General features: G+C 42.7%; 1 protein-coding gene across 1 annotated transcript in view; it reads right to left on the reverse strand.

The window, feature by feature from the left end:
• ARPP21 (cAMP regulated phosphoprotein 21) overlaps positions 1 to 23457 on the reverse strand; it is a 119488-nt gene that overhangs the window by 47859 nt on the left and 48172 nt on the right. The window contains exons 14-18 of the mRNA XM_081246596.1: positions 22511 to 22744; positions 15058 to 15239; positions 13941 to 14045; positions 12746 to 13006; positions 9493 to 9619 (exon numbers count right to left, since the gene is read on the reverse strand). Of these exons, the coding sequence (XP_081102722.1) occupies positions 9493 to 9619; positions 12746 to 13006; positions 13941 to 14045; positions 15058 to 15239; positions 22511 to 22744 (909 nt within the window). The remainder of the gene's footprint in view (positions 1 to 9492; positions 9620 to 12745; positions 13007 to 13940; positions 14046 to 15057; positions 15240 to 22510; positions 22745 to 23457) is intronic.

Consider the following 23457-nt stretch of genomic DNA (forward strand, 5'->3'; position numbering starts at 1 on the left):
AAATGTTTCTAAAGAAAAGTGGGGCTGAAAAATGAGGTCATCCATAGATCTAGGTGACAGCTGACGGCAGAAATTGTTGGCAACGAATTCACAAGACATAAAAAGAGCAGAACAAAAAGGGAGGGTCAAGACTACACATGGCACAAAACATCTTAACTTCTCTTAATTTACTTTGGTTAAACCATCAGGTAACTGACACTTTGGAACAAGCAGTTTGGGTTCTTTGGATTTTTCTAATGCATTCAGATTCTCTCTTAGGACAATTATATCTCTCTTAGGAAAGATGTTAAGAGTTTTCAAAAACACATGTATTTGTATGCTTTTCTTGCCACCTTACAAGCTATGCTTTCCACTTTCTGTTGTGTAAGACAAAGGAAACAGATTTTTTTTTTTTTTTTTTTTTTTTTTTTGCGGTACGCGGGCCTCTCACCGCTGTGGCCTCTCCCACTGCGGAGCACAGGCTCCGGACGCACAGGCTCAGCGGCCATGGCTCACGCGCCCAGCCGCTCCGCGGCATGTGGGATCCTCCCGGACCGGGGCACGAACCCGCATCCCCTGCATCGGCGGGCGGACTCTCAACCACTGCGCCACCAGGGAAGCCCAGGAAACAGATTTTTAAAAAAAGAAAAAACAGATAATGCTATGATCTGTCTTACTTCCTATCTTTACAGAAAAGCAGAAATCCTAACCATCCCGTAGCGCTTAACTGCATAACAAATGAGTATATTAACACCAAAGGTATATAAAATGCAAAGTGTTAAACTAACGATTTCAAACACGTTGAATAAATTCTTTTACCATAACCTCCTAGGAGACAGAGGGACCTGGCCATCTATATTGTTTTGGGAACCTGTAAGATTTTCAGACCTAAAAATAGCATAATTCCTATTAATGCTCCTAACAGTGTTAATCTTTCTCATAATCCCAGCTTAGTACTTCTCATTCCCATTTCTGTAAGTGGAATAATTAGACCAATTAATGAAAGAAACACAGGAACATTTCCATAGAAACCTTTTCCAGACCAATATTTTCAGGACAGCGTGTTCCGCAAGGATTCATCCATGTGACGTCCACTGATGTTAACAGAAATCAGACAATTAAACCCTCCTGTAACTCTTTGATAATTTACCTCTGCTTTTAGGAACATAATAATGCAGACATCCAAAGTGCAATCACCTCCTTAGAGTTGTCAAGTGTAAAACATTTTGCATCGCTTCTCTGAGTGATTATCAGTTATATATTCTTTCTCAAACTAAAAAAAAAAAAATAGAGATTAATGGGATTTAAAATATTAAAATGTATGGAAATTATAGGCAGGGTAATTAGGCAAATAGTTCTTTTAAAAAAAAATCATCAAATTTGGGAAGGTACTTTAAGATAAAAAGAGAAGATCCCACTGTCTATAAATGAACATCTCTTATTGGTCACACTGGTGTACCACATTCTTTCTTTATCTCTGATCTCTAATGCTCCCTCTCCTCATCTGAGCCAATCCTAAGAGGGAAAGAAGTCAAGGTGAAGAATATCATCCTAAGAACAAAGACAGAGAAAAGGTTTTTGAAGATAAAATCCCTCTCAATTACATTGACAATGACTGCTTAATAAGTCAGGCTAAAAATACAGAATTCACTGTCAAGTTTACTCAACTGCACTGATTAGATAAATTTATAGACTCCATTAAGGTACATTCTGCCCCATCCCAAATGTGTTTCAGAGCAACAGTGAAGAGGCAGCAATCCTCTTGCTCACTAGGAGCTGTTAATATGAACAACATTCTATTGCAACAAAAAATGTTACTCCTAAAAGAAATAAAAAGCTAAGACGTTGCTTTTCCTATCAGGAACAGAGGCTTTTGTCCTTTTTCAAATATACACGGGTCACAGATAATGCTATCTTCCTGCCAGGAATGCCACCCAATCCATTCCATCATTGTGCATTCAGAAGGCAACTAAAATGAGTAAAGGAAAGCTAGGGCCCGAGCTCCACAACAAGGTAAGCCACAGAAATGAGAAGCCCGCGCACCGCAACGAAGAGTAGTCCCCGCTCGCCACAACTAGAGAAAGCCTGCGCGCGGCAATGAAGACCCAATGCAGCCAAAAAAAAAAAAAAAGAAAACCAACCAAACAAACAAAAAAAACTAGTCACATAAAATGAGTTTTGATGGAAGTATCATTACTTTATTATTTTTTTGGCTGCGTTGCGTCTTCCTCTAGTTGCGGTGAGCGGGTGCTACTCTTCGTTGCAGTGCGCGGGCTTCTCATTGTGGTGGCTTCTCTCGTTGTGGAGTGTGGGCTCTAGGTGTGCGGGCTTCAGTAGTTGTGGCACGCAGGCTTAGTAGTTGTGGATCGAGGGCTCTAGAGCGCAGGCTCAGTAGTTGTGCCACATGGGCTTAGTTGCTCCGCGGCATGTGGGATCTTCCCGGACAAGGGCTCGAACCTGCGTCCCCTGCATTGGCAGGCGGATTCTTAACCACTGCACCACCAGGGAAGCTCCTCATTACTTTAAATGTATAGAAATTCCCAAATTGCTAAGCATATGAAAATCCAAACATACTATATCCCTGAATGTGGATCTGTGACATAGTCCTTGGGTGTTTGAACTTTGAAAAAAATGTGTATATTCGTTTGTTAACATGGATTGGTTGGTTAGGCTGTCTTTTACTTGATTTCATAACATTTAATTAATTTGCTCTTTTTGATATTTAAATTCGAGGGCTGACAGGTTTTCATTTAACGTTTTAAACTTTCCCACATTCTCCGCTCTCTCACTCATAAGCATATGCTCCATAAAATAGGCACACATATCATTCATTCTTTCAGCACCTATGAGTACCTGCTATGTAGTAGAATCATGCTCTATTTATCTTCTATCTCAAGATTTGCATTTGTAAGCTTTAACCTGTTTATTCTAAATACTCACTAGCTATAATTCATAAGATCATATATGCTGACCATGAAGTATTAGATTTATGCCTGAGATATAAATAATGTTGAATCAAAGAGTGAATCTCGGTAGGTCCTTTCTCTTGTCAGTAGTTGGTCTACAAGATAGCCGTGGTTAAAAATGTACCATCTACTACATTGCTCGCAAGATGGTAGAGCAGTAATATCAGCATCACCTGGGAGTGTGCTCGAAATGCAGAATCTTAGGAGTCACCCAGAACTACTGCATCAAAATACACATGTGAACAGGATCCTAGGTGCTATGTATATACCTGAAAGTTGGAGGCACACTGTCTACAGTCACCCTCCCCCAAATGTCCAAAACGGATGAGGGGGCAGACATTGCATTTACAAAATCTAGTTAAGGAATCTTCAGAGACCTAGAGTTGATTTGTGTGTGGAAGGAGCTACAGGGAGTTGAATTGCTCTAACTAAAGAGTAGAAGATATTTTGGATTTTTGTTCTGGAGAAGAACAGAAAAATCGAATGGCCTATTATATCATTTGTATTTCTGACAGGCTGACCCCCTTGAATTCTACCTTCTTCACTGAAGAACTTTCTACATATAAATGGTTTTCTTCCTAGATAGAATGGAGGTTTGGATCAATGAAATCTATATCCCAAAGGTCAGAGTGTCCCCAACAGATTCCTGGATTCTACTGTTATCCTGTCATTAGTTAGCAAAATAAAACAAACAGGATCTCTACTCCCTCACCTGGTTTCCTCTGCCCTCACCATTCTTCTTGTATAAATTTTATTTACATATATTTTAAATAAATTGCAACTTTCTTTATCTGCATCCATCATTCTTCACTCTGATTAACTGGACACTAAGAGGCCTGCTGCAAGGTTTATTTCCAGCTTCTCTTTCAGGGCAGGGAGAGATGATGCCCTAAGAGGTGGGGAAGCTCCAGTTTTTCTCCTATGAATGGGGAGGGATGATAACACTGCTCCCAGTTATCTGGATGTTATTTTTACTCCTGTTCATGTGCCCTCCTTACCACCTGCACGTGCTAGTTGGTTCTGAGTTCATATAGTCAAGGGCAAAATCTCACAAGTCAGACTCAGTCAGTCTGAATAACCCTGCTGAGTGTCTGAGAGCTGCATCTGTTACTAAATCTGTAAAGACTGAAGTAGCAGAAGTCCCCTTTCTGGCTCTGATGAGAAAGACTTCACATCAGGTATGAGGCTGACCTTCCTCAGTTTCCTCATTTAGCAAAACTGACTGTTTACCTTCCATTTCTATTTCCACTATTTAAATATCATGATGGCTGACGAGCAGAGCGTAAGAGAAAGTCCAAGTGAGGTTTATCTTAAATACAAGTGAAAAGAGTGAGTAAAGTTCAAAAACTTCTGAAGACCTCCACCACTGCCTCCTGTAAGAGATTCCAACTCTACCATCACCAGGCAGGTTGGAGCCTCATGGACCCAATCCAGAGAACTGAGCAGAGCAGAAGTAAATAGGCGTGCAGAACCCCACAAAAGCTGCATGGAGTTTTGCAATATGATGCATTTTTAAGATTTCCTTTTCATGGCTTCCTTTTAAACTATGATTTGAAAAGTAAAACATTGTCCTGGAAAATGCTCTATGAAATTGGTTTTCACCAAAAATGAATCATTCGGCAGATGGTTGGGAGTGGGGGAAGGTGGGAGAGGAATGGGATTTTAGAAAAGCAGAGGTGAGAGGCATCCCCACAGTTTTCAGAATCTACATCAAATGATCTACTGCAGTTATAATCTAATCTAAGGCTCATGCAAGTTTCATGTTTTCCCCCCTTCCTGCTCTGCTCTGAAGCCATCCATGTTCTCTTCCTGTTGTTCTATTTTCATTATATTCAAGAATACAGAAACATCTGCTCTATTAGGAAAGCAAAACTGTTGGACTGTCTGTTGTAAACAGTCACCTACATGATTTTTCTACCCAAACCTAAAGTAGTATTACTGCCGTTAAGCAACAGGGCTGAAAGCCTGGCATGTGAGAGACATGGACAGCAGCTTATAGGAAGACCTTACCCAAACTTCACTGGTCAGAGGGCTTTTACCTTCCAGACCACTTCTATGGAATGTTTCTAGCTTCTTTTAGGGAATGAAGCATTTCTTGTTTATTTGGGAAAGGGACCAACATGCTCCAAATAGCTACAGTCTCCCCTTGATCCTTGGACTTCAGGGATACGGGGGCAACCTTTATCTTGAGATTCATTTCAGGACTTTAGGAAGTCTTATAGTTTGAGTCATGAATATCCACCTCTCAGCAACTGCCAGAATGAGTAAACAGGAAATCAGCAAAATTACAGATGATCTTAACAGCAAAATAAACTAACAGGATTTGATTGACATGTATAGAACATTTCACCTAACAACAGCGGAATACCCATTTTTTTCAAGTGCTCAAAGGAACATTCACCAAGATAGACCATATCCTGGGCCATAAAACCAACTGCAACAATTTTAAAAGAATTGAAATCATACAGAGTATGTTTTCTGAGAATAATGGAATCAGCCTAGAATCAATAATAGAAATACAACAGGAAAATCTCCAAACACTTGCACATTAAACAACATACCTCTAAAAAATCCACCGGTCAAAGAGAAAAATCTCAAATAAAAGAAAATATATATAAACATGTATCAAAATATGGCATATAAAAATATGTGGGACACAGCTAAAGCAGGGCTGAGAAGGAAACAAAGCACAAAATTCTTATATTAGAAAAGAGAAAAGGTCTTAAATCAATAATCTAACTTCCTACCTCAAAAAACTACAAAAAGTAGAGCAAAATAAAACTAAAATGAGCAGAAGGGAGAAAATAATAAAGACAAGAGGAGAAATCAATAAAATTGAAACAATAAAACAATAGAGAAAATCAGTGAAACAAAGAGGTAGCTCTTTGCAAAGATCAATAAAAATTGATAAATATAGCAAGATTTATGAAAATAAAAGAAAATTTAAAATTACCAATATCAAGATAGAACAGGATATCACAACATATCCTGTATCTATTAAAAGGATAATAGAGGGTCTTCCCTGGTGGCGCAGTGGTTGCGAGTCCGCCTGCTGATGCAGGGGACACGGGTTCGTGCCCCGGTCCGGGAAGATCCCACATGCCACGGAGCGGCTAGGCCCGTGAGCCATGGCCACTGAGCCTGCGCATCTGGAGCCTGTGCTCCGCAATGGGAGAGGCCACAACAGTGAGAGGCCCGCGTACCGCAAAAAAAAAAAAAAAGGATAATAGAGGAATACTACTGACAACTTTATACTCATAAACTCAACAACTTAGAAGTGGGCCAATTCCTCAATGACCACAAACTACCAAAACTCAGCAAAGATGAAATGGATAATCTGAATAGTCTTATAACCATAATGAATTCATATTTAAAAAGCTGCACACATTATCTTCAAATAAAAAGCAAAAAAAATTTCTGCTTCTGCAAATCCCCAGGCCCAGACAGTTTCACTGGAGAATTCTACCAAACATTTAAAGAAGATTTAGCACCAATTTTACACAATTTCACACAAAAAATAAAAGAGGAGGAAACACTTCCTAATTTATTTTATGAAACCAGTATTATTCTAACACCAAAATTAGGATTTATTCATTCCCAAATGCCCATTTAGGAAAGTATATGGGACTTTACAAGTTCATTTTTGTTGTTTTTAGGACATGTCCAAGATCTTGGAGAACAAAGAATGAAGCTATATACATATATATGTAGAGAGAGAGAGAAAGAGAGAGAGAGAGAGAGCACACTTTTAAGTCAAACTGAAAAGGGAATTTGGAGTTGGAGACATGATGTAAAAGGAACGCTATTTTTTTCCTTCCCAATGTGTGATTTGTGCACAAATGTCTCAGCTGCTCTCTGCTGTTTGTTACTGACCAGCTCTGCAAAATAACATGGAAGCCCATGTAAGCCGGGAGACAAAAGTCCAGGCTCTCAATGTGTTCTGCTATTAAGCCACCCTGTGTACTTGAATAATTAATTAAATGTTATCTACCTCTGTAACATGCTGGTTTAGTTACAGCATGTTAAGTTCTATAGGATCATCCATGCCAGGAAATAAAGGCAAAACTAGTAAGTATGTTTATGTCATTATGATACATTGGTTAACACACAGGCTTAAGAGGCTCTTTCCTCTATGAGATAGTCCATGGACATGGAGTTGTTCCCCCAGATAACTCCTCTATGTATGTCCCTTTGGGAAGTTGCTGATGGTGTCAGTAAACTCAGTGAAAAGCTTCCCAGCTGTAGGGCCCAGAGCCCCCTTCTACCATCACAGAGCCATCGCCAAGCTGTGTTCCTTGGATTTTATTGGCAGAGGTGATTCTCAGTGAGATGTGGGGACACGATCTGCCTTCCCAAACACTCAGTAAATTCAGCAGAGGTGGAAACCACAGGGGAATTTGAGGCCTGATGTAAGCTGTGATGGCCACCACACTAGGAGCACAAGGGTCTACATGTGTATGCTGATGTCATCACTCTCAGGGAAGATACTGTGCATGTATCATTTTGCATTTCTCAGCTCCCCACCCTCAGAGGCACATTAGCTGCCACTCACTTCCTTGACACCTGAAGCATTGGCTGCTATTTTGAGCAAGATACTGACTTAGAATGCTTTCTTCTAATTACATGTCATTAACTTGCCTCGGGGTGGCAGTTCCCTGGTGATGTGGGGCATGGGACAAGTCAGAGCCACTGGGTTGTCTCAAAAGCCACCAGTTAGGTCTCCCCAAGATGGGGAGGGTGGTTTCTGCATCCCCAAATTCCCCTACAGTGTTTTAAAAAGAGTAAGAAAGGTCACGTGGATTCTCCCTTGGGTTGACATGCATCAGTGAAGGTAGCGGGGAAGAATCAGTGGGGAGCCCGAGGCTTGTTCTAAACCTTATTCTGTTGCCCAGTTAACATATTCATCCAACTTTCTCAGCACCTCACACAGACCCAGAGTTCACAGGATAGTGGGATCCCGCACGTCTGGACCTGCATTCCTGTACGTGAACTATACCCTAACACAAGACTGAAATATCCTTCAGAAAACTCTCAAACAGTGGCACTAAACTAAATTTTTAAAAAATCATTATAATTAGATATTGGCATCTTTCTTCTTCTAAAGGCAGTGGCAACCAAAAGGAAAACTTTGCTATAGCCTCTGGACCAACAGCTAGAAGATTATAAATTAACTCTTTGATAACATGAGCAGGAAAAAAAAAAAAGATGGTTCAAGAATGCAAACAACACGTTATTAGAGTCTATATCTAAATTGATAGCACAGTTACCACCAGAATGATAGAGATAATACCATTTTCCAACAGTCAGAGAAAATATGGCCAAATGCTTGTCTTAAAGTAACGAATAATTAGAAATCCTTTAGTGCTCTCATTACTGTAAAAGTGTAAAGCCAATTCAGAGGTCAAAATACATTCTTCCCCAAACTGATACAGTGTTGAAAATAAGACATAGTCTGGTTGGCTGCTGTATGTGTCTCCTTCTTCTCCCACAGACTTTAAGCCATGAGATGAACTAAAGAATATACAGCTACCCCCAGCACGGAGGAATTAAATGACCCCTCCGAGGTGACAAAATGCCAGCAGCATCAGCATTGAATATTCTAGTGGGGATTGGTATTCATCCTTGGCAAGGATGGTGCTTTTTGTCATAATGTATAAAAACTGTCCATTTCCTGTAGATATCACACAGGCATACTGTACACATTACAGATGCACATACATACATCCAGTGAAGAAATTGGGTGGCAGATGGGAGTGTGGGCTCTAACATGCTGCCCTACTCACGGAAGGCAGGGTGCCCCAGCCAGGCGGTCTTCAGCAGGACCATCAGCAGTTTTCTCTGCCGTGTGGGCAGCAGAAAGGACACAAATGTCTCCCTAGCACAGGTCACTGAGGCCTGCCGGCTTCCTGCTGCCGTCGGGATCGCGGCATCCCATCGGGAGTGTGACACAGTAGGGAAAGAGACCGGTTCACTGTGAGACCTGCTACTCACTCTCGGACAGTGCCTCGGCCCCCCTTCCCACTGCACAGTGGCTGCCGCAGGAGGCTGTGGCCCTCCAGACCATAAGCCAGGGTCTGAGTTCCATCGGGACACAGGCTGCAGTGTCAGTGGCCTTCTTCTCAAAACGCTGCTTTCTAGGATGCTACAGAAACAACCTAACGTGGTGCCCTAGTCTTAGGAACAGGGGAAAAGTCTCTTTAGGTTGAAAAGGGGGGAAAAAGTATGAACTAGGAAGATAGGGATGTAGCTGGCTCTCTGCTTTCAGAAAAACTAAGAGGATCCTCAAGTCATTTACGGAGACCGCGTTTCACATGCATGCTAGGAATGTTGGGGATGCTAGGGATGCTGGCGTGACATGGGCTTCTCCTCCTTGGACCTGTCACTTTTCCACACGGAGTTAATCAAATGCTCCTTTATCTTCTCTGGAGAAGGGAAATGAGCTGATTTAAATTGCCAAGCTTGGATACTCATCCAAAGAGGACAGCTGAGAGATTTATGTGCAAAATAACTGGGTTGGAGGAGAAAATGGGAAACGGATTCCAAGTACCTGCTTGCTGTGCTGTCTGTGGCATCTGCTGGCCCCTCGGAGCACTGAACTGAACAGAGGCTATGGGCCGGTACTGCTGCGTGGTTGAGGTAGGGTACTGACCAGGTGGATAATAATATACAGGCATCTGTGGAAGAAAGGGAAAAATGGCAAGAAATGAGAGCTGTAAATGGAGTAACATTTTGAAACGTAAAATATTGTCATCTTATGACATAATGTGAGTACAGTAGACTGCAGAGACGGCCACCATGCCTCCATGTGTGTGTGTGCATTACTCCTCCCATGAAAAGGTGAAATCTACTCCCGAAAGCCATGTATCTGAGCTGGCTCTGTCTTGCTTTGACCAATGCCATGAGACAGAAATGATGACTTCTGAGACTTGTAAGCCTGATCCTTAAGAAGACTTGCAGCTTCCACTCCTTCAGGAGAGAACTCAGCCACCAGGATAAGTCCAGGCTACCCAGCTGGAGAAAGAGGCCGTGTGGAGAACAGAGGCAGCCCAGCCAAGACCCCAACACTGCAGCATGTAAGTCAGGCCACCTGGGATCTTCCAGGCCCAGTCAAGCCACATGTGGGGCAGAGGCAAGCCATCGCTGCCAAGTCCTGCTCAAATTGCCGACCTGGCTGTGAACAATACAATGGTGATTGTCTTAAGGTGCTGAATTTTGTGCTTTTTAAATGAAACAAGAGTGAATGAAACAGTCATCTACAACAACAACACATTTTTACGGTAGTTTTAAATATGATCATTAACTTGAATTGTTTTGCTAATGGAAACACAGGGAGGTCATGAAATCTGCTGATCTCCAGCCTAAAAGAATCAGAGGATGAAATTATGAAACATGGGGAGGCCCAGCAAAGCACTTTTCAGAGTGATTGGCACATAGCTGGTATCCCAAAAAATGGATGTTCAGTTTTAAAAGGGACATATGTTAAAAATATTGTTCATGTCACCTTCTGTCACTTTCTAATGACTAAGAATGATTGAAAATACTCTAATTACTTCCAATAAGATTCAAATCAAATGTCTCCTGACCTGGAAAGACTTCCTTGCCTGCCTCGGGTCATTTATATTAAGGTTGTTTTCTTACTTTTTAGAAATTTATTTATTTATTTTGGGCTGCGATAGGTCTTCGTTGCTGCACGTGGGCTTTCTCTAGTTGTGGCGAGCGGGGGCTACTCTTCCTTGTGGTGCGCGGGCTTCTCATTGCGGTGGCTTCTCTTGTTGAGCATGGGCTCTAGGCGTGCGGGCTTCAGTAGTTGTGGCTCACAGGCTCTAGAGCGCAGGCTCAGTAGTTGCGGTGCCCAGGCTTAGTTGCTCCCCGTCATGTGGGATCTTCTCGGACCAGGGCTCGAACCTGTGTCCCCTGCACTGGCAGGTGGATTCTTAGCCACTGCACCACCAGGGAAGCCCTGTTTTCTTATTAATCGATTACTTTTTTTATTTACAGGTCTCTGACTTTTCTTCTATCAGCTTCTTTAAAGTGTAAGCAGAAGTGTTCCAGTACACAGCCTGCAAGGATTCTCTGCTTAGAAGAACATTAGGAGCCACCTGTTTGAGAACTGTGAATTTTATGGCTATTTTATTTTCCCTCTTTGCCTTGTCCATACATTTTTGCTTCACCCTTCCAGTGGGCGTTCAGAAAGCATTCACCCAAATCAGACAAGACTTATCTTTAAGGTTATTAAATAGGTCATTTTCTGCATAAACATAACGTATTTCCATATATGCCCATGGACTGTATCTCAAGTGTTCTTTTCAACACTATACATAATTGAGTAACTGAGTTTTAAAATGTTTACTAAATTGACAATCACTGTGGGTTATATCCTATACCTTTATCTGTGGTTCTTTTACAAAGAAGTTCACAGATGTCCAGACTGCTCATGAGAATCTGTTTCCCTTTCTTTTTTTCTTCCGTCCCTCTTTCTATTTTTAAATCTGTTGGAGAGGGAATGAAAGCATTTCTGTTGCAGACACACCAAAGCTCTGAGTTGTCTTTGCTCTTGTAGTGCACTAATTATTGAAATTCCTTCAATCGAGGAAGGGCATTTTTTAAAAAAAGTCTTCAATTAAATATTCTGCCAACTCTTCTCTTTGACATCAGAAAAGGGTGACACTTAGATGCTATTTAGGCTAAAAGAGTTAAAATATTTTTCCCTGATAATTAAAGTAAACATTTATTAGTAAAATAATTAATATATCAATGAGGCCCTTTCTCCTGTAACTTGAAATTATTTTTAACATCACCTTAAACCCTACCAGCAACACTACTACATTACAGAGAAAGCAACTAAAAATGGACTATTAATTATCACTCAAAATAAAATGAACAACTGGGTGAAAATCATTTCATGGTGGAGGATTTTGCATAGCTGGAAAAGAAAATAATTTATTCAAGATGTTAAGGCAGTGCCACACCACAAATGATACGAAGGTGACGCTGTACTTTAAACAGCTCATCCAATGCAATATTTCATAATTAGGATGGAATTTGCTTGGGATATGCATGCCTTGAAAATGGACCAGAAAACGCTTCTGTGCATTTTACATCTTGACAGTAATCACTTGCAATATTCTGCAAGGGATACCCAGCAGAGCCCCAGAGATGTTTGGTGGTGAAGAGTAACACATCATCAGTCTTTGAGAACACAGTAAAAATCAGTGATCTGTGGTGTCTTACATGCTCAAGTCAATTAAATATGATTAATGGCTACCTGTGAGCATGTGCAGGAGCCCCGCTCCCCAGGGGAGTGGAGAGGACAGTGGATGGGGCTTAGCTTCCTCCTTTATATTCAGAGAGGAGCCCCAGAAAAGCTCCAGAAAATGCTTATGAATGGATAAGAAAGGAAACAACACATTTCCAGAGCAGCAGCAAGAGAGATGAAAGTCCCCCAGGAGCTGGCCTTCCCCTTCCTTCCCCGAGGCTTTCCCTCCCTGGGCAACCACCCCAGTGAGCTGACATCCTGCTGGAGGGCAATGCTCTCCCATGGCCTCTGCACCAGCAGTCTGGAAAATGGGCCACTTCCCCTGGTACCAGGGACACGGGTCTGTGTCATTAAACTTACTTTCTGAGCCCCCAAGACTTCACACAACTGATGATTGTGACAGACCGGGTCCTGTAGGCTGGGAATATCAGTATGGACCAGAAGAGCGAGATGAGTTGAGCTGGTGATGTTCTACATGGAAACAGAGGTCAAAATGCACCAGCAACCAGCTCTGGGTCACAGATGTGAGAAAAAGCACACTTACCTGTGTGGGTGGAGGCTGTTGCACAAATCCCTGGGGCGAGGGAGGGGGCTGGAGGACTTGCTGGGAGATGGGAGGGCCAGAGCCTGAGAAGCTCCCCGTTGGGAGCTGCTGGCCTGTGGAAGCGATGACGTAGCTTGGCTGCTGGGTGGGCTGCGGCAGGAGGGACGGTGTGTAGACAGGGCCGGCTGGGGGCTCGGGAGTCTCCCCCGAGGACTGCCGGCTCAGGTTCATCTGGCCAAACTGCGTGGTCACATCCTCTCTCTGCAAGCCATGGAGAGAAACCTGGGCATCAGCAAGAGTGGCTGCGGAATGGGAGCGGCAGACATAGGACACAGGCTTGTCCTTATGGGAGACGGAGGGAGAACAATTTGGAAAAAATAAACGAAAGGAATTCTCTGTTCAGAACACCAAAAGAACTTAACAAGAGAAGACAGATTTTAATCATCTTGAGGATTAGAGACGGCAAACAGTTTAACCCATATCTCCCTCTTTCAGTGGAAACAAATTACTATTGTGTTCACTGAGGGCTTGGGATCCTCAGGATGGCACTGAGACAAGAAGGATTTGGGGCTCTGTCCTGGAGGGTCATCTGGTCTACCAGCAGTAACCATAGGCTCTGCCTTCTGCAGGATGCAGAAGGACTTGTGTTGCCCATGGCTGCCACAAAAATCGAGCCAGAAGTGGTGTCATCAGTGGGGTTTCATTTGCATGTTAAGGAGTATGTAGTCACTGGCCTGGCCTGATGATCAGGGACAATGCTCACTCTTGTTGTCCAAAAGGACCTAGTACATTGAGGAGAAATGAGAGGCCGTTGGAGGACTGGGATTCTAGGGGAACACCTGTATCAGGAGCACAGGGTGATGTCGGTTACCATCTGGATATTGACTTTGAAGATATTTCCCAACCCTCACACCAAGTTCATGTGTCTCTCTGTTCCTGACATGTAACTCTGAGGACATTCAATTCCCGCTTAGCTCGCAAACTCTTAAAAGGGTACCACTGCAGAGGCACTAAACGTGGGACAGATGACAGAAAGGAAAGCATTATTTTGGAGAATGAGGCATTCATACACCACCTCCCCCCTTACAGTCAGCCCAGGGCACCCACCCAGCGTCAGCCTGCCCTGCACAAGAAAGTAGTAAAACCAGTGAATGTGCTCTCCCAGGTGAAAAGTCATCCCCACATGATACAGTACCATGGGGAACTGCGGCGTCGGAGACACGGGCAGGAGATGCTGGGAAGGAAAAGACACAGCTGGGTATTGCACTGACTGGGAGGAAGGCTGCAGCCCCTGGACAGACTGGAGGAAAGAAAAAGCTGGTCAGGTAACAGGGAAGTACTGGGGGTTGAAATCCCACCAGAAGGCAATCGCATCTGAAGCACACCACCGTCTCCCTCATATGTCCTCCTGGTTCAGTGCACTTGAGACAGGGGCACCAGCCACCAACAGGAAGCCAAAGCAGGCAGACCAGCACCAGCCAGCCTTGAGGGAGGCTTGCTGCTCAGATATGAAGTCCTGTGTGTGAAACTTTTGAAAATTGTAAAGCACTATAGAACTTAAAGAATCTTTCATTCAATTAAAAAAAAAGAAGTTATTGTGATACTTTTCATGTTGTTGTTGGTGGTCAGATCCCTGGGTCTAAAAATATAGTCCAAGTACTAAAAAGTAAGAAAAAACAAACAAAAAAAATGAGGTTCAGGGGACTTCCCTGGCCGTCCAGTGGTTAAGACTCTGTGCTTCCACTGCAGGCCCAGGAGCCAAAAATCCCTGCATGCTGCCCACTGTGGCCAAAAAAAAAAAAAAAAAGAGGTTCACCCTGGCAACCTGCCTGGAACACTTCAGGTTTCTGAACATTTCCATGTGTTGCCCTAGAAAAGGAGGACAGCCCTATGTCTCTCCAAGGGACAAATGAGCAGCCAGGCCACCTGATCTGCATTAGGAATGGGTGAGCAAGGTGACACAACGGCCTGGATGGGCTTGAGTTCAGTCCCCAAGACAGTACAGACTCCTTGACACATAAAAGCAGCATCTAGATCTAAGACAAGACTTGTCATTCAGTTCCCCAAGTACCATGCCTCACCATGCAAGTCACTGGACGGGGCCCTCATCTCTACCTAAGCTTAAGGATCCAGCTGAAGTCCTGTCAACCTGCAACCAAGGGCTGTAGGCTGCCAGGTTTTATTATGGAGTTGAGTGGATGGGGCTGGCACCCATGGAAAATATCGCCTCCTCCTGATCCACCGCATTGCTGAGGCTGGTTTAGTCTGCATCTCCGAGCACTTCCCCTCCCTGCCTTCCCACCAGCTCTTACCTGAGTGACCAGTGGGCCTGCCATTTGCGTCTGGGGTGGCTGGGCCTGCTGCTGGGGCCGCGGGGAGGGCTGCTGCTGGGGTTGCTGCTGGGGCTGCGCCACCATCGCGCTTCGCAGGGGCTGCTGGCTGGTGGGGGGGTTGTATATGGCGGGGGTTCCATCGGGATTCACGAAGGGCTGGCCTGCAGTGGAATCGCACCTTGGTCAAGGTAAACTTCTCAAGCTCTCCTTTGGCACAAAGAACCACTCTGACAGATACTCAAAAATGGAACCTAAAGCAATGGGGCAGGGGAAGTCCAGGACACTGGAGCCTTTGCCAGTGTGAAGACTTGACTGTTTATGACCCATCAGGCTGAGCGAGGTAACAGCGTAAGCCCACAGCAATTTAAAGAAGCCGCAAATGAATCCATCACCTTCAAGGCAATTTGCCAAAGCTAAGTGCATCTGTATAGTGGCACCCAGTGCAGAAGGCCTGTGGAGAAGCAATCTTCACCAAGTCCTGTGTCTTGCTGCCCTGAACCTCACAGCTACCAGCGAGATAACTTACACTGAGATATAAGGGCTGCTTTCCATTTATACGGCTCTGGCGACATTCAGTTACACATTATTTACCAATATATTTGTTTTGCTTCCACTGGGCTGGTCACCCACTTAGAATCATTATCAGTTCCACAAATATATATACAACCAGGATATACCACATGCATTCACTCGCTTCTCTAAATAGACGCAAGCAGGAGTACACAGGGGAGGGGACAGAGATTCTGAAGGTGATGCATAATAAACCCATCACAGAATCATCTTGTCATGGCAGAGCAAATATACATTATTTTGCCTTCTGAGATAATGGCTTGGTTCACTGTTATTGTTCCTACTATTTGAGGAGTATTTTATGGTTTACAACACAGTATCACTGGAACCTCACTGGGCCTCTGAGGAAGGTAGGTATCATCTCCCTATGCTTCAGAAGAGGAAATGAAGGCCCACCAGGAAGATTACAGGAACAAGGGCAGCAAATGAAAGAGAGAGAAAGGAGGTAAGGGAGAGAAGAAATGGATTTCCAATATGGAAGGCGCAGCGACAGGCACCTTACATCCGTGGTCTTCTCTTCCAAGAGCCCCACAGGTGTGCAATCTCATTCCACTTTAGAGACAAGACAATCAAAGTTTGGAGGGCCCAGAAATACACAAAGCAGTCAGTGAGACACCCAGGAAATGGCCCTGGTCCATTCACCTCCCATCATACCACACAACTTAAGTGAATTATCCAAGTTTGCTTAATGAGTACATGGTACAACGAGGTACCATGAAAAACATCCAATTGTAACTGAAAATTATTCATCAACACATGAGAAGTTAGGAGAGGTGGGAGCCATGTTTCAAGGTGGAATCACCCCCAGGATTGGTAAATAAAGAAGAATCAGAATATGGGGGAAAAGATGGGCAAAGTGCTTACAGCGAAAGAGCAGTGGACTTGATTGCAGCTCAGTTAGGAACTGACATGAAAGCTTTAGCATTCCCCAAATTTTCAGTACCCTCCCAAATATTTATATACATATGTATGTGTGTATGTATACAACAAGTAACCTTACATGCTGCATATTCATGAACATACCTGCCAGAACCACAGGAGTTCTAACAACGGTTTCATAACCAATCACAACATGATGTGATGGAAAAGCAAATGTGCCAGAATTTTAGTCAGAGAACAATGACTAAATTTAGAGGTTTTTGTTTTTTTTTAAATGTTCTTCATAAGCACTTGTTTTCCTATCACTGTTACCTAATTTTAGCTATATTTTATTGTTTTAAATTATTGTTCTTTTTTCCAAAATAACTCTTCTGAATTTAAAATCTGCAACCCATTTTTTTTTTCCCTGCAAAACCCAGCAATTTGGGAAAGGATGAAAAAACAGGTCAATTTACAAAAATCTAGTAGCCCATTTGGGGTTCTAATCCTTACTTGTCTCCTCCTTTTTTTGTATCTTAATAGGGAAGAGGAAAATTTTAGGTACCTAACATTTAAAAAAAATTGTCACAGCAACTTCACACAAAATCATTTCAAAGTCAACCTCACTCTAAGCTCATACACACATACACACACACACACACACACACACACACGGATGGAAAACTAAGAAGAAAACGCTCTTTACTATGTCCGTGACTTTTGATTTACCCCAGTGAGAATTAAGGAAGTGTGAAAAACTGACCATATTTAGGGTGAAAATATAACAGCAAAATATTCAGATGCCATTTTCAATAAATTTTAGATCCTCTGTTTAAAATATTATTATTGTGCTGTGGACCAGAAGAAAGAAATACTTCTAAATAACCGCATGTGAAAAGTACTAAGAAATCACTTGGGTAGAGAGAGATGGCAGGTTCTTCTAGAAAGAGAAGGTAGTATAAAAGGTTGATTCTTATGCTCACCAAGGAATGGTGGAGAGAACTGAGGAAAATGAAAGAAGTCAGATGGATGCCAGGGAAGAGACCAAAAACAATTTTCTAAGAAGGCAGGGATGACTGACTATTGGTTTTCAAGTCGGGCTACGGTGGCTTCTTGGTATTCTACCTTGTTTACCAATCCAGATGCAATTACGACTGAATCCAGGCAATTAGTTTGAATGACAGTGGCTGAAAATCAAAAGAGAAAGACTCACTGGCTCTAGGACTATTCCGCTTAGCAGAGGTTTTCATTTCAGAGCTGCAGAAGCGTGTCCAGCAGGCCTTGGAATGGGTGTTAGCAGGTAAAGAGAGTGTAGTGACAGAGGTAAGCCAGTGTGGCGAGCTGAGCCAGGGCAGAGAAAAGGATTGAATGCAGAGCGTCCGTCGCCCTCAAATACCTAACTTTAGGTGAAAAACGTCTCCACTACTCACATCAATGTGTGTAATGTGCAGCAGACATTATGTTACTAATATATAATGATCGAGCCCCTGCATGGTGACTAAAGCTTTGTTATCCATTCCAGGGATGCAAAACAAAAACGAGAAACTAAGTAGGACTCCTCCTCACAAAGAGCTTACCAATGTGCTGGTAATAAGGAAATGAATCCAAGGGCAGTTCACACGAGAAGCAAAGTAATCATATGCTCTTGGTTTCCAATACCAAAGCACTGCTACCATGTACCCGGCAGAAGGGTATTATTTAAAAAGAAAGGGAGGGGATGATGGGAAAAATATTTTCCTTTCCTAGTCCTTAGAAGGTGAGCAATCAAATGATTAAGGAGCTGATGATTATGGATAAGCAAAGACTGATTCAGGACTTGCAAAGATACGTTTCTAGACAGCACACAAAAACTTCATGGTGCATTTAATCGAAAGGTGGAAGCAGTTTGGATAAATCGATTCTAGAAGTCTTGTGAAAAACAAAAACAGCATAGTGTTATGGAAGCCCATCAGGAGCATTTGAAAGAGACCAGACCTCAAAGGTGGCTCAAAGTCAAGTCCCTGCAGATGGCGTGTTCTTCCATCTCATGCTCCTGGACTCCTGCCAGATGAAAGCAAAGCAAAATGGCAAAACAACACACACGGCACTAATGAGGACTTGAGGGATGCCAACACCTGTTGACATCTCTGGATAGCACTGAGTTGAAAGAAAATAGCCAAAGATGAGCTTTCAGCTAGAAATTTCCAAAAGGAGGCTGAGTCCAAGACGTTTGGAAGAAGATCATTCTCAAGAGTCAAACCCAGGCTTGCCTGGCAAGGATGAAGATGTGGTCCAGGGATAACTTTGAGAAAGAGCCTTTGACTCCCTCATCCAGATGCCTGCAAAGCAAAGAAACAACAGCCAACGCAGGTTCGGAGTTAGAAATGGACCAAATGGGAGCTGAGTCTAAAGCCAGAAGAAATAAAAAGTCCTGGTTGTATCTGGGGAACCACAAGAATGTATGTGGGTGGGTTGGTTTCAGCTGCCAAATATTCAGTTCCTAGTAAGAGCCCGGTCAATTGTGCTGACAAAGGAAGTTTCATTTTTGTTTCATTTAATAGACAAATGACTGGCAGGCATCTTAGTATTTCAAATCATTGCTTGTCTTATTATTGCTTAAGACAGATATTTATCAATCATCGTTTTACACATGAGGGACATTCTCAAATATATGACATTGGATGAAAAACTGCTCTATTATCCACATTAGCATATATGATGAATAGTAGATATTGTTTCAGAAATATGTAGGGCTTTCCTGGTGGCCCAGTGGTTGAGAGTCCACCTGCTGATGCAGGGGACACGGGTTCATGCCCTGGTCCGGGAAGATCCCACATGCCGTGGAGCAGCTGGGCCCGTGAGCCATGGCTGCTGAGCCTGTGCGTCCGGAGCCTGTGCTCCGCAGCGGGAGAGGCCACAACAGTGAGAGGCCCACGTACCGAAAGAAAAGAACAAAACAAAAAACAAAACAAAACAAAATATATGTATATATATATGTAATTGTTGAGGACCTTTGTTATCCACTCTAGGGAGGCCAAAAATATAACCAAGTATGGTTCCTCCCCACAAGCTCATGAATGTGCTGGTAACAGGGAAATGGATCCAAGGGCAATTCACATAAGAAGCAAAGTAGTCATATGCTCTGGGTTGCTTATACGAAAGTGTTCCTACCACATATTTGGCAGAGGGTATTTAGGAAAAGGTAAGAGGTGTGGATTCTAGGGGGACACAGCAATGCCAGAGAAAGATGAGTTCCAGCCCAAAGGAGACAAATTTCCAGTTTCAGTAGTAGAGTCAAATAAGTGATCAGATAGCCTGATAGACAGACATGCACACGACTCACCACAGATACACATATACACACATATATATGATACGTGATAGATGTATACGTACATTCATATGTGCTGGCATATATACATATATATATATATGTGGTTTTTTTGGTCATGCTACATGACTTGCAGGATCTTAGATCCCTGACAAGGGATTGAACCTGGAGCCACGGCAGTGAAAGCCTTAAGTCCTAACCACTGGACCACCAGGGAACTCCTGTTCATTTTTTTAAAAAAATAATTAATTAATTTATTTATGGCTGCATTGGGTCTTTGTTGCTGCCTGCAGGCTTTCTCTGGTTGCAGTGAGCGGGGGCTACTCTTCGTTGCAGTGCGTGGGCTTCTTCTTGTGGTGGCTTCTCCTACTGCGGTGCACGGGCTCTATGCACACGGGTTTCTGTACTTGTGGCGCACGGGCTTAGTTGCTCCTCGGCATGTGGGATCTTCCCGGACCAGGGATTGAACCCGTGTCCCCTGCATTGGCAGGCGGATTCTTAACCACTGCGTCACCAGGGAAGTCCCCCCACGCATATTTTTAATTGACAAAAATAAACACATTCTGGGAAAAAAGAAACATCACAATTCACCTTACATCCCACCACTCAATCACAGAATAGAACAGTACATCTTCCTCCTGGTCGAGGGATAGTTTCATGTCTAGCATTTGTCAGATCAGAGATGTGTGTAGGGAAACTCTGTTGTTCAACAGTATTACTGGATCCTTTTCTTTAGTTAGGATCCTTTTGCCAAGGATAAATTTTAATAACAGCTCCAAATTACTCATTCCAATTTGTAATTGGGACTTGGCACCAAGAGCACATTCTTTCCTTTTCTATAAACAAGATTATAGATGATAATATACACATACACACGCACATCCACGCTATCATTACAAATCATATTCCTGTGCTGTACCCTAAAAAATACTCTTTTGAGCTTTCCCAAAATACTCTGCAATTTTGGTTAAAACATACCACTCAAAACTATGCTTAGTGGCTACTCTTGTCTACAAACCTTCCATCTCAATTAAAAGTGAAAGAATTAAAGCTGACAGAGTCAGATCATACTTTGATCTGTGCCCAGAGTAATGAATATGATGCTGGTTTTCCTTTCATTTCCTTTATAGTGCTTACACTAATCCAGATATCTAATATTCTCCTTGGAAGTATCTAATCTGAAAGCTTTCAAATGGTTTTCAATAAAATGATTATGCCTCCTTTTCCCTCAAACTTATGGCATTTTCAAAATGTCTCAAACACCATTCCTTAAGAATGTGCCATATGTTTTCATGAAAATGTGGCAATTATTCAAGTAACTGTTTTACTGTCATGCTCATGCTTCTCTGAATTTCCTAATTATTAGCAGCACTAGACATGTGAGAAGATTGAGCCAGATCACTTTTATGAGATTCTCATCCAGCGTTGCATTTTTAAGTAATCTAAACCAAACCTCAGATATATTTTGAGAAAATTTTTTTTTTCAATCTCTTTCAATGGTTTCTAGAGAAGTGACTTGTCAAATCAAGCCTTCTAACCCAGGGTTTACCAGCCCTGGCACGACTAACATATTGGGCTGGATAATCTTCCTGTGTCAGGGGCTGTTCTGTGCATTATAAGATGTTTAGTAGCATCTCTGGTCTCTACCTTCTTAGATGCCAGTAGCAGCCCCTCCTCCCTAGGTCATGATAATCAAAATATCTGCAGATATTGCCAAATGGCCTTGGAGGCGTGGAAAAATTGCCTCTGGTTGAGAAGTTTCCCCCATGAAGCAGGTGTTCATCAGTCTATTTGCCCAAAGCTCTGGGTCCTCTGAAATTAGTGTGGAAGTTAACTGACCACAAGAGAAATTTAAAAAGTAAAAAACGTAAGATGTACAAACTGTTAGGTATAAAACAAACCACAAGGATATACTGTACAACACGGGGAATATAGCCAATATTTTACAATAAGTATAAATGGAGCATAACCTTTAAAAATTGTGAATCACCATATTGTACACCTGTAACTTATATAATATTGTAAAACTATACCTCAATTTAAAAAAAGTAAAAAAATGGCCATTCATCATGAAAGAAACAATAGTCATGAAGCTACCAATTTTCCAAACCCCACCAAAACCAGTCTAATCCTAAAATCCCTAAAATACATAAGAACTTGCCCTCTGTATTCTCTTGCCACTGCTGTTCCTTATTCCCCAGTGGGAGTTGCAGGGAGTTCTAAGGTGGGAAGTCAATTTCTGTAGTGAAGAATCTGCTATGTGCTCCAATCGAGATCTCAAGTTCCTGAAATATCTTGGATGCAGAAATACTTTTGACACAACAACAAGCTAACCATGGATTTGGTCTGAGAAACATCAATTTTCAATTAGTACATCCCAATTCATCACTCTGTGGTTTCTGATCTTAGCTCCTGGGAATACGTGAGAGACACCGTGCTCAAGGAAGAGAGGACAGAGAGAAAAGTGGATATTTCTGGGAAGTATCTGTATTTTGATTTACATACCAATATTGATAGCGATACAGAGATATAGATTCCAGCTCTCTATAGATCTGCTCTTCCTAAATCAAGACCCTACACAACAATCCACGCACCAGGAATTTTCAGAACACTTGCTAGCAAATTTATAAGCTCACACACAAGAATAAACCTCTGATATTAATGTCTCAGCCAAAGCAGAGGTAATGAACGAACCTGTATGTGGGTTAAGAAGGATGCTTCCGGGTGGGATGCCTGTGGCAGCTTCGAGTGGAAGGAGGATGTAGCTGGTGCTGCTGTGAGCGACCTGGCCTCCCATCCCATTCTCTGGGTAGGTCACGCAGCCGGGAGAAGTGGCTGCCACGCCCGAGACCAGCGGTGTGCTCTGGAGAGGTGGATGGGTACGCGACAGTGATCCTGACGAGCCTGCACTGCTGGAGGACTCAGAACCTACCGGAGAGACACAAATCAACAAATCATTCCACATGGAGGAGAGGAGAGAAACCACTACTTAGTGTAAAGAATCCATCACTAAAGAATTTGAGGTGAGCACTGCAGCATGAGATTAACTAATGCCCCTCCCACATTTGATTGAAATATTTGCTGCATATTTTTCAGATGTGTCAGATTCCTAGGAAAAGAGAGATTAAGAATGAGCTCTCTCTTTCCGGCTTCTCACATGCCACTAGGGTGATGAATTGGTAAATGGTTCCATAAAGCTGGGAACTCAGGGCCTGAAAACTGCCATCTCCCTGAGAAACTAATGAAGTGGAAATGTCTCACTGAGCTGGAGTTACGACACTAAAATGACTGGGATGGAGGTTAAAGAGACTGCAGTTTAAGGAGGAGTCTGTGGTCACGCAGATGGTTCTAAAGTACTGGTTCTCCAACATCCGTAAAGCTGCGTTTTGAAGGGTCACGGTCAGAAACAATCTTTTCCCTCAAATGTGAGTAGAAGAACTAGCTTATTCCTATTAGAAATGCTTAAGAGCTGCACTGTACCTCCCATACGCACAGAAGTCTTGTTAATATGACCAAGAGGTGAACCAAGGAGGGCTTGGCTGTCATGATATTGACTGAGCATCCTTCACATGACACAGAAGAGTAGAATCATGGGGAGATTTGTGGACTGTAGATTTCTCAAATATGTAAGTAACTGGGTC

The sequence above is a fragment of the Mesoplodon bidens genome, assembly GCF_964165515.1.
Source record: "Mesoplodon bidens genome assembly, chromosome: 10".
Lineage (NCBI taxonomy): Eukaryota > Metazoa > Chordata > Mammalia > Artiodactyla > Ziphiidae > Mesoplodon > Mesoplodon bidens.